We start from the raw sequence: 11941 nt of genomic DNA on the forward strand, positions 1-11941 counted from the left end.
TAGTGTTCACTAGAGCTGTTTCACAGCAGCAAATATTTAAGTTAGGGATTCAAATTTCTAGACATAGGGGGGGGGGGAAAAAAAGATAAATACAATCTGAACAGCAGTCTAAATGTTTAACATTGACATTCAAATATATCTGCATTGTGCTGAAATTTTAAAAACGAACACAAAAATCTGATCAGACAAACTGTGGTAATGAGTATGCTATATGAATCAGTCAGACTGAGGATAGTTCATATTATGTTCCCAGTATTAAGGATGTTATTTGACTCAGAATTGATATTGTAAATATACAGCAGCCATTTTTTCCTAATTAAGGAATGTCTCTATACATAATATTATCCTTTTCTAGATTATCTTTATACATTTAAACTAAAATATATGATAGATTAAATTAAGGAATTCGAGGTTAGTAATGAGTGAAATCATACTTTCAAAGCTCGATACTACGTAAAACAAACCAAAAAGAAGAAACCACACATTTCTACTTACTAAAGCAGCTAATCTTGCCTGCAAGTTTGGGGTCACAAAGCCCATAATATGTGCAAACAAATGCAATACAAGGAACCATGCAAAAAAAATACAGTAACAAAATAAAAGAAAAAATGTAAAACCTAAAAAGTAGTTTTATAAATACACTGAAACTCAATGGTCTTCCACATAAACTGTAGGTATAGCATTAGTTGTACCATGTAGCAGAGCCAGCACTCTAGGTTCAATGCTTCCAAATCTGCGCAGATAAGTCATGCCATCTTTGGTTGACTGCAGTACCACGAAAAATGAGAGGGAGCGAGAGGGAGGACAAGAGTTCTGGAAAGCAGTGTCAACTTTCACTAGGCAGTTGAGCTTCAATGTCCACTCTGCAAATGGGGCACTTCTTGTTAGTAATCAACCACTGATCTACACATACTTGGTGGAAAAGGTGCATACATGGAAGGCGCCTGTCAGCAGAACAGAAAAACATTCCTGTTAACACAGCATCAACATACCAACTGGAAATACAGCCATGTGGGTTTTGCTATCGGGGTGTCTGTCCTCTCTGCATGGGCATATTTTCCCACAAGCTTTGCTAGCCTTTCCAGTTGAACCTGCAGTTTGTCTCATTCCAAGAAAAGACGGATATGGGCAAAGTCAGGCATCAGCTAGCTTCTGCTGTATTACACTGATTTAAACCTGTTACAGCTTAAGTAGCATTACTCCAGAAAAACTAAAATCGACAGTCCTGATTAATCCGAGATACTAGCTTGGGCTCAGGTTATAAGACAGTAACTTATGGAAGACTGGAAGAAAATACCCTACGTTCTACCCAAAGTCAATACACACTGAACAGTGTGTGTTTTCAGTTTCACCTTGTTTGATTTACTGGCTCAGTGACAGATAGCCTTCAACAGTAACAGTTAACCTAGGCAGTACTGCAAAGACAGCAGTGTACCATATTCAAGTATGGTCTCAAAGCCAGAACATTAACATTACATTCTGATATTCAGTGGTATGATTTACCTGACGTCTTCACCTTCCTCCAGTATAGACAAACAGATGGTACACTTTTCCTCTGTGTCTTCTTCTGTTCCTTCCTCCCCATCTTGTTTGCAGTGCAGTTTCCTCTGTGAGAACCAATCAGTTGTTACCTTATTAGTAGAGATGACATTATTGACAAACTGAGTAAGATCTGTTTTTAATACATATTCAACACATACTACTTTGTAAACATTGCACAGTATTTATTCAATTGTATATGAATCAAAATGAATCAAGAACTACCACTTGGAGCAAAAAATCACACAACATTGCAGACTGATCTAACGTATTAATTACAAAAGTCTACTGGACCGTGAATATATTCATTTCATATTGTTACTATCAGTCCTTTTACTTGTCTATGTATAAATAGCTTAATTTCATTCATAAAGAAGAAAAAAAATCCTTTCAAACCTAGGATCTTAAGTCACTATTGATCAAGTGTGAAAGAACACTACACAAACGTGGATGGGAGTCTATGTTACGGTATAATAAACTCCACTTGAGAGACAACTGAATTTGCCAAAATTCTGTAGCAGAATCAAAACTTCCTAGTGTCCCAGTCGTCTTAATGTGATCAGAGCAAAGGTTAAAATAATACATACCAAGCAAGTAAGCATCATCAACAATTTACTGCAGAAATAAAGTCTTAATTTGATGAGTCATCACTGAAGTCTGTTAACAATTTAGCTATTATCAGGAGTTACTGAACTGCTCACAAAGCTATTCATAACTGCTGGACAAGTTATCAAATCATATCAAACCACTTCTGGTTTATTACACTGCACTAGCTCCTTATCTAGGGAAGAAGTTTTTTATTTTGTGAAAGAAGTGGCATTGTAAGGTTTGCTTACAATCCTTGAAACTGCAAGATACAGAAAACATGCAATCTTAGAAGCTGACATTTCTGCAGGTTTAAGCTAAACATCAACATTAATATATTTTCAAAGAAATATTACAGGCAGGCCACAAATGGAGAAATCCTTACCTTTTTGTATTTATGTGGGTATGTGCATCTTTCTATAGTTCCCTGCGTTGCTCCACGATTGACATTGCCTAATCGTTCCTCCAAGTGAATCAGCTCCTAAAAATTATGAAGAAATAAGTAGTGTAAGAACTGTTATTTCAACTACCTTGAGTATATATTAATTTTCTTCTAACCCATTTTCGGAGTGATAGTTCCCAACTTACTCAAATACAGACAATGCAAAAAAACCCGTATGTTGTGTGGGAAAAGCGGTGGGTTTCTGTAGCAAAACCCACACAACACTGCCTGGTATTTTAAGTTACAGGGAAACACTATTTTACACTAAAAAAATTAGAAATTGTTTGTCAGCAAGGAATGGTGATTAGTATGTTCACATATATGTGTGTGTCTAATGAGAAAAATGCAATTTAAATGCACTACACAAATATTTGCTTTTTAACAGTCATTAAGGCTTAGAAGAAAAAACAATGCTTAAGTTGAAATGCAGCGACTGATTTAGTTTTCTCCAGCAATGAGTTCATTAGAACCATGAGATGTCACTGAAGTTTTCAGTGGACTAGGTCATTAACTCTCTGCATCTGATACCTTTCATTTTCTCCTTTTCTTTTTTCCTTCCCTCAGCTCCAATTCCTGCACTACATAACAAACACGACAGCACTGTTAACGTTGCCAAGTTTCACCCTCACTAGGAGGATCCTGGCAGAGTTATTCAGAGACACCACTACCTTTTCCCAACACACCCTGTGACTACTATGTCCTTCTAACTGAGGTGGTGGGCAGAGCAAGACATACCGTCAGTTAACAACCACCTAAGCCTACCTTGACTAGGGCAGCTTTTACTGACTGACTTTTCAAGGTGCTTTTACCCCAGTTCACAACAGTGAGGTCATTCTATAAAAACAGGGTATTTTCCCTACATGCCCTACAATTACATCTATATACAGAACTAACTCTACCAGACATCCCCCCCATATTCCCTCATGACATTGACATATATCTAAGTTTTATTCTATTACAAACCTCAAAATTGCCCCTGAAAGGGCCTCTGAATGATGTTCCATCCAATCCCGATGAAATGTAACGGATGTGAGGGTAGCCCGCCATGTCTGGTACCTATTCAAACAGCAGATGTTAAGTTAAACAGAACTAACTCTACCAGACATCCCCCCCATATTCCCTCATGACATTGACATATATCTAAGTTTTATTCTATTACAAACCTCAAAATTGCCCCTGAAAGGGCCTCTGAATGATGTTCCATCCAATCCCGATGAAATGTAACGGATGTGAGGGTAGCCCGCCATGTCTGGTACCTATTCAAACAGCAGATGTTAAGTTAAACCTATTCAGAACAGTTTCAGTATTTTACTGTTCACTTTGTAAAATTTAAGATCCTTTTGCTTTTATTGAATTGCTTATTTTTTTTATACTGCTCAGCTTGAGCATACAATTCCAACTGATGGCATAACACAACACCACTCTGAGCTCTCTAAACATAACCAGAAGCAAAACAGAAGTGAGACTAGACCCTCCATTATACTCTCGCCACATCTGCATTACGTATTGTTTGGTCTCACTTCCCAAATCTCAGAACCTCAACCTACTTTCATTAAACCACTATAAAGATCTACCTATTTTTATAAACAAAACACCTAAAAGCTACGCATGAAGTTACAAAAAGGACTTGTTATACATAAATGCAATTTTTTGGTACCACAGGTGTAACAAGGATAATAGTCTGGAAAAAACAGCCAATATCCTTATCTTACCCAAAACAACTGCACAGAGAAAGAAGTACCAGCTGCATTACAAAAGTCCATTTTTTTATTTGAAAAATGTAGTTGAATTTGATGCAGCTAATCAAGGCTATTTCAAACCTGACATTCACTCTGAACTACAACAGCTACGTTACATTACAGCCCTAAGCTAAGCATTCAGGTATTTTACAGGAAGCCTGTTAGTTTTTTGGTATGAAACAGTGGCATCCCTTAGAGCTGCGATACCTGTACGATTACACTGAGTGATATTATTCCGACCAGCACACATCTACCGTACTGTACTATGACTTACTGGTACCTATCGGCCTATACCTCCAAATCCCTCCCAGTTTTTACAACTAAGTGTAAAGATAGCCTCAAACACTCAGAGTCATTCAAGAATTAAAGGAACAAATCAGTAAGGCTTAGAAACAGAAGAAAAAGGCAGGACAGCATTTGTCCAGAATGGAATCGATCATAAAAATCACTTTGACAAAAAGGTATTTCCTTAGCACTATCATGTTTTAACAACAGCCAGCACCTACGAACAACACAGCCACTTGCTCACTGCCCACCCTCCTCTCTCCCAGAAGGATCATAGAATCACAGACTGGTTTGGGTTGGAAGGGACCTTAAAGACCATCCAGTTCCAACCCCCCTGCCATGGGCAGGGACACCTTCCACTAGACCAGGTTGCTCAAAGCCTCACACAGCCTGGCCTTGAAGTATGACCAGGAACAAAGGATGGGGGAGAGAAATCGGTGGGGAAAAGAAAAAAAAAAGTTGAAACACATGGGTCGAGATAAAGACAGTTCAATAGGACAGAAAAGGAAGGGAATAATGAGGAGTGCGTGAGAAGCTGAGAAGTCCCTGACCGGTGTAAGCACCACTTCGCAACAACTAAAACATCAGCATGTTATCAACATTATTGTCACACTAAATCCAAACCACAGCACTGTACCAGCTACTAGGAAGAAAATAGCTCTATCCCAGCCAAAACCAGGACAAGCAAATACACAGCATTAAAGCAATAACAATGGGAACACAAACTGCTCTAAGTCAGGGTCACGCTTAACAAAATAATTGTGTTAAACCAAGGAGAGAAGCAGCCTAATCCTTGTCTACACAGATAATGAAGGAAGCTCTTTTTAACTGCTTTTAATCCAGGATCCCTCCTGAAGCAACACTTCGGGTCAAAATTTCTTCAACCAAGCTAACTGAAAAGGAGATTTTGTTTCCTCCACCCTCTATTTGGACTGTCAAAGCTGCTGAACACTGATTACCTTCCCCAATACATCTTCATCATTTTATTTCCCTGAGAATTACATCTGCAGTCTACATTCCAGCACTGACTGGATAAAGATTAGGTTATCTGCATGCAATTAAACTCTGAAATTGATATATCAGAGTACTAGTGCCATTAAAGACCAAATAACCCATTATGCCTTTTATGGCCTGGCAGTAGCTTGAAGGAGTTTTTGTACTCCAGATGGACAGAAAAAATACACACCGCTTACTGGGCAGCATGCTATTCCAGAAAGCGGATTCAACACAAAATTCATTTCTGAGTTGACCTACTGCAGGAATTACTTTCAACGTTTAGCTTTAAATGTTTAACTTGCAGCCTCCTAATTCATTTGCAGTCCCCTGAACTATTAGGAGGGCCCTTTCTCTTTGAGGATCTAAAGCAGCAAATGTTATCCATTACCGTACAACTCATGAAATGAATGTGGGAGAGAGGCAAACCATTTCTAATCCACTTGAAAAAATAGATATTTAACTGAAGAAGTCAGAAAATCTTAATTCTGAATAGATGATTCAGAGTAAGAATCTTGTTGGCTACACTGAAATACCAAGTTGTACAGACTGCTCTAGAAGTCTGTGTTGAGTATGCCAGCGGTGCATCAATGAATTACCAACCCTGATATATCACAGAAGTACTTGAGGATTATAGTGATGTTTGTTAGTTAAGTAGCAAGGAGAAGCAATGTAAGACCAGACTATGCAGAGACAGGTATTACAGTATCAGCTGTAAATTTACAGTTCAATCCCTAGATGTCAACTCTGGTTACTAACAAAGGAATTTTACATAGACAAGACTTGCAGGTTGGTTTTTAGTTAGAATTTTAGCATTCTCTTGCAGATGAGCCCACAATTTTGGTTAGATTATCTAGCTTTAAGAGTGTTAAATAATACGGGTTAGCCACACAAAATACCACATAGAAACACTAAATACACACCATTAAACTAAATTTGTGTCTCTGACTTTTCATTAAACAAAATTAAGAACACTTTCAATAAACCTACAGACATTCTGTCACAAATAATACTGTCATAGTCAGAGTTATGCTGATTTTCCTTGGTTTTCTAATGTAGATTAAAGAAAGTTACGTGTAACAAGGGACTATTTTACCCTCACACTTCCTACTGCTTTACACTTCATGCTATGAAATTATAGACTTTATCACATGGAGTTAGATTGATGAACACCAAATATTATTTGAAAACAACCAAATCTCTAGATGAAATTCTAGCTGTGCTGTATACACACCTTAAAAATACAGCACTAGTGCTAATCCTCATGTACTGGCTGGAAAATTTGTACCTTTAATAATTGAAAACTCATTAAAGAAGTGACAACTTTAAAAATCAGATGCAGAGGGTCAATGCATTGCAATGCAAGTGACAATTTCATTCAAATGTTTCATTTTACAAGAGCTGAAGTTAGAAATATTAGTGTCTTAACTGTTTTCTCTTATTAGACATGAGCCTGTTCTAGCTCCATATCTGGGGGCAACACAGAGAAACACTGGAGTATTTTCTTATTCAGTTGAACCACTAACTTTTGCAGCAATATATACATGCCCAATTAAATGCAGTAAACCTTAAAACAATTCTCCTGACAAACCAAATAATTACAATGAGCAACGCTGATCATTTTTCATAAACTATCTCCTCACCATTAGAGGAAGAGCCCCTATTTGCAAGTGATGAAGTCGAGGAGGTGCATGGTAATGGGCCAAGTGGGGATGCAAGGGCCCTGGCGGGTATGTAGCTGCAGTCACACCAGCTTCAATTCCCAGTTCCCTGTCAAGGAAATGAGAGGGGCATTACAGTACAGGCACATCTTGATTCCTAGGTACAATCCCACTGCTTTGGAAAGCATACAACACAGCATGGCTACTGTAAAAGTTTTACATAACAATTTTAACCATCCTAATGCTACCATAAATAAAAGTTGTTTTTAAATCAGCTTGAAGATTTAGTATGATAAATCAGCAGAGACACCACCACATTTGTTGTGCCCAGGAATATTATCCGTGGGGAGTCATCTTTGTAGCTCTCGCTGCTTAACAGCTGCTGTTCCCACATGCACCTCTTCCCTCATGGTCAAAAGCATTGTTTTAAAAAAAACACACACATTGTGTAACTTCAATGTAATGTTCATGAGTGCACCTGATGCAATTTTAAATAAGTTCAGACAACAGCAGAGAGAATGAATAAGTTTGTAACTCAGATCCAAATCTCTATCTTACAAAGAACATAAACGTAAGAATAGTCTTCAGCAATGTTTTACTTGCCTATTTTTAAACCAATTCCTGAAATAATGACCTAGAGTTAGTAACACTCAATTCCACTTGAAAAGCAATGCATAAAACCCCCTAGAAATACTTTTACAATACTGAGAACTGAAAGCAATACTTTAAAGCCGTATGAACACGTACAAATTTTAAGCTACAGGTGCACACAGCACTTCCTAAAATCACAGCCAGCATTGTCAGCACTGTGATGAGCACCTTATGGTCTTTTGTCCTGAGTCCCAAAGAGCTACAACAGTATCTGATTACTAACCAGGCAGATCTCTCTGGAGCTTGTCGAGGATGAGAAGACATTGTCTGAGGCACATGAATGTGATGTCCATGACCGTAATTGGGATGCATTCTATGAGGATGTGGAGGAGGCCGCTCATGAGCACGTCTAAACAACATAAAACACCAACAGTTAATTTCACATACTTGTTAGTTTAAAAAAAGCAACATCCATAACCAAAACAATACAGACTGAATTACTGGAATGGATTTAAAATAAAACTCACCATACAGTATTTTAATTTCAACTTTTATCTGAAGTTAGAAACTAATTATAATACTGATTTCATTAACAAAGCCAGCTTTAGCTACTGTGATCTGCCCTTCACTTGGCAGATGTGACTACAGAAGGGCTGACAAAGCATTTACTCTTAACCTCAGCCTGCAGATAGGAAAGCAAAGGCCCCAGGATGGTCATGTTGAGATCCAGTCATTCACAGCTATGCTGCAGTTTATTTCTAGTAAACTGTACCAGCAAAAGTAATTATGTGAAGCTCAAGACACTAATCAGAGGACATTTTCCTTGCAACATGTTAGCATAACAGCTCCAGTAATAAGAGCACAGTGTTTTCCATACCAGCTGCTGTAGAACAACTACAGTTTTGGAAGAAATTTTCCAAAATACCTGCTGGCTGATTATTTCTGTTATTTTACCACTTCCTAGATACAGAAAGACATGGTTTGGTGTTCTTTTTTCCCCTGCTTTCAATACAGGGAGTTGCTTTTGGTTGGTTTGTTGTGGGTTTTTTTCACCCCCCCAACCTAGCAACTTGGATTTTTGCCAAAAGCAGTACACTGTTCAGATTCAGTACTGCCTTAAACTACCTGACAAAGCAGACTAGACATTTGATAAATTTACATGCCTAGAGAAGTAAAGAGTTACTTCTATTCTAATCACTGTAAATTAACATTTCTCTAGAGAAATCTGTCCAGTTTGTATAAATTATGTCATAATTATTAGTTTTCTGCAATGACACAGACCTACCAGCAAACCTACTCCTAGTCTCCCTGCCCTTTAGTTTATCAAGTAACTATGGGGAAAAATCTGGAAGAACAGATTTTACTAAAAACACCATAGTAAGACAACTTCCATAGTTTCATATAAATTGATTGTTGTGTAGGCTCATTTTTCCTAAAATGAGTCTTAAAAGAAACACATTTGAAATTGTTTTTATGAATGTAAAACTCCTATGCTGTCTATCCTGCAATTTTAGTACAAAAAGTGGGTGACCAGGTTTAAAATAAACAGAAAGACTGTTACACAAATGCAGTGCACCCTCATACACAATTTCTTAGGATTACAAACCAAAACTTTAGAGGGGAAACCTCACTGTGCAAACTGACACTGACCTGAAATTGGTGACTTCAGAGAGAATGACAAGGAAGAACCTATTATCAGCATTTAACTACACTTTCTACACACACAAAGAACATTCAGGAGGCTAAGAAATGCCCATATTCATGTTTCCAATCTCCAAAATACCAGAAAGTTTCCAGAACTGATAAGACAGCTACCACTAGTATTTTTCCTTAAAAAACTACCTTGCTGTCTTGCATTTGCTGGCTTGAACGTTCCAAAAATGAATTAATTTTGGGGTACGATTGCATAATCACAGGTATACACAAGCAGCATGCCTGTATGTTCAGGTGAGGGTGTTTAAAGTTTATGCCATTTGCACAGCAAAGAAAAACAGGTGTAGGTTCAGGCAGATCTAAATTTTAGTGACTGAGAAAGCAGGGTTGTATTTAACCTTTTGGGGAGGGTCAGGGGATAAAAGAGAGTCTAATGTGCCACTCTGTGAGCAGTTACTACAGATATTTTTTATGAACTGCCTCAAAAACTGCAGTTAAAGCAAACTTTGGTTAAACCTGATTTAGAAGTTAATGCTTAAACTAAGTTACCAGTAGAATTTGTATAACAAAGTTAAGAGCAACAAGGAAAGAGCTCATTCTTGAAAACCTCCTGGATATTTAGAAGCATTACCTCCAGAATTAAAATAACTTCAGTCACTTTGTGACTGAATACCAAGCCAGTACTCACATCATTTCTACTAGTGTCATGGATCTATCTGAGCAACAACAGTAGCATCCCTTAAATAATATCACCAAAGCTACATCTCAACATTGGACACATTCTCATACACATATTCAGTCTCTTCCTTCTCTTCTAAAGATATAAAGGCATAGTAAAGCCAGATAAGTATCCAAGGTTAAATCTGAATTAAACCTGGTTAACTGTCTCCTATGATAAATTGTTCATTATATTTTCAGGCAGTAGTTAGATACAAAGAATCTTAACAGCATCAACAAGGCTAAACACACTTTCAAGGAACACATTTGATATGACCTTATGATGTAATTTCTAAGCTTTCCAACTTGAAAAGGAATTCCTGCCTCTTATCTGGAGGATGAATAACAAGCAAGAGTGAAATAAGCTCCCTTCTCTTCCATGCCCCATCTGTGCCTTACCTGGAGCCACTGTTGAGATGTAATGGAACAGGTTCAGTCTTAATGCTCATGCGACTGTGACGGTATGTAAAGACCCTTCTTACCATGGTTTAATACTAACAGTTCCTAACCATGCAATTAACAGTTTGAGATTCACATGCAACATTTTACAAACCTGAGGGAAATGAATTATATGTTTTAGATATTGTTCTGAGTACATTTGTGACATACGTTGGGTGTTGCATCATTCTTCTTCTCTGGACCTCCATCCTTTGGATCACTTCGTGAGGATGTAGCCTCTGTGCTGGAGGTGCTGTTGCAGGGATGTGATGGGATATAGGCTGGTGTGTTGCAGGAAGATGCTGTGGTATTGGAGCAGCTGCACTGGCTAAAGGATGAGTTGGTGGTGGAGGTGGAACAGGATGAGAAGATGCATGAGAGGAGATTGAAGGATGGAAGGGATGCACTGGATGAGGGATAACATAATCTACTTGAGGTGGAGGCTGTGGCTGTGGAGGAGGATTTCCATGAGAGTGAGGACATGCAGAAGCTTGATGGTGAAGAGGTCTGGTCAAGGAAGCATCTGCAATGAAAACATCAGGTGCTTTTAATCTGGTCAGTAGCAGGAGCAGGTTTTGACTTAAATAAGTTTCAAAACGTATCTTCACACACGTGCTCCAGTATACACCAGTGCAGTAAGTGGCAACAAGGGCATATGTGTTTATGCAGTTTTTAAATAAAAGTGATTCCAGCAATATACCCTACAAGAAACCCACACTTGGTAGCCATAAGTATTCCACTTGTCAACTTTGGTAAAAAAAAAAAAAACACCATACAACTGTGATGCATGCTGAAAAAGGTATATATCCCACATAATTCAGATTTCTTGTTCAAGTTTTAAAATTTTAATCTCTACCCCCCCAAGTCCACTACTGTAGAGACAATAAAATAAAATTTAAAAAATTAAAATCAAACAAATGGGTTGACTCTCTTAATTTGCTCAAGGTGGGGATGGGACAGGGGAGAGAACAAGGAAAAAGAAATAAAAAGGCACTGCTAAAATACAAAGGAGATCAAAAACTGTATGTACTATGAAAATACTTTTAAAGTCAGAATGTTATTAAGGTCACCCAAAAGAAAATATTTTAACTGCACCTTGATCCTGTTCAAATCCTTTACACAAACTGAACTGTTCAAATACATTTCTTAATATCTGTTTTCCTAGGCCAATTCTAAGACCAAAGCAAGCAGCCAGTAAGACTTTTCATATGTTTTCAGCGAAGCTGTTTTCTTGTTTCTTTGATTTCAACACCCCCCCCCCCCCCCCCCACCCACCCGCCCCTTTTACATATTCACAC

The 11941-nt window shown here is 38.0% G+C and overlaps 1 protein-coding gene across 1 annotated transcript in view; it reads right to left on the reverse strand.

Annotated features, from left to right (window-relative positions):
- Window positions 1–280: 280 nt before the first annotated feature.
- Window positions 281–11941, reverse strand: part of RNF111 (ring finger protein 111) — a 31261-nt gene continuing 19600 nt past the window's right edge. Inside the window, 7 exon segments of the mRNA XM_010151097.1 lie at window positions 281–944; window positions 1504–1631; window positions 2510–2605; window positions 3730–3822; window positions 7227–7353; window positions 8119–8244; window positions 10815–11166. Of these exon segments, the coding sequence (XP_010149399.1) occupies window positions 827–944; window positions 1504–1631; window positions 2510–2605; window positions 3730–3822; window positions 7227–7353; window positions 8119–8244; window positions 10815–11166 (1040 nt within the window). The 3' untranslated portion in view covers window positions 281–826.

Source organism: Eurypyga helias, unplaced genomic scaffold (assembly GCF_000690775.1).
Source record: "Eurypyga helias isolate BGI_N326 unplaced genomic scaffold, ASM69077v1 scaffold920, whole genome shotgun sequence".
In the NCBI taxonomy this organism is placed as follows: domain Eukaryota; kingdom Metazoa; phylum Chordata; class Aves; order Eurypygiformes; family Eurypygidae; genus Eurypyga; species Eurypyga helias.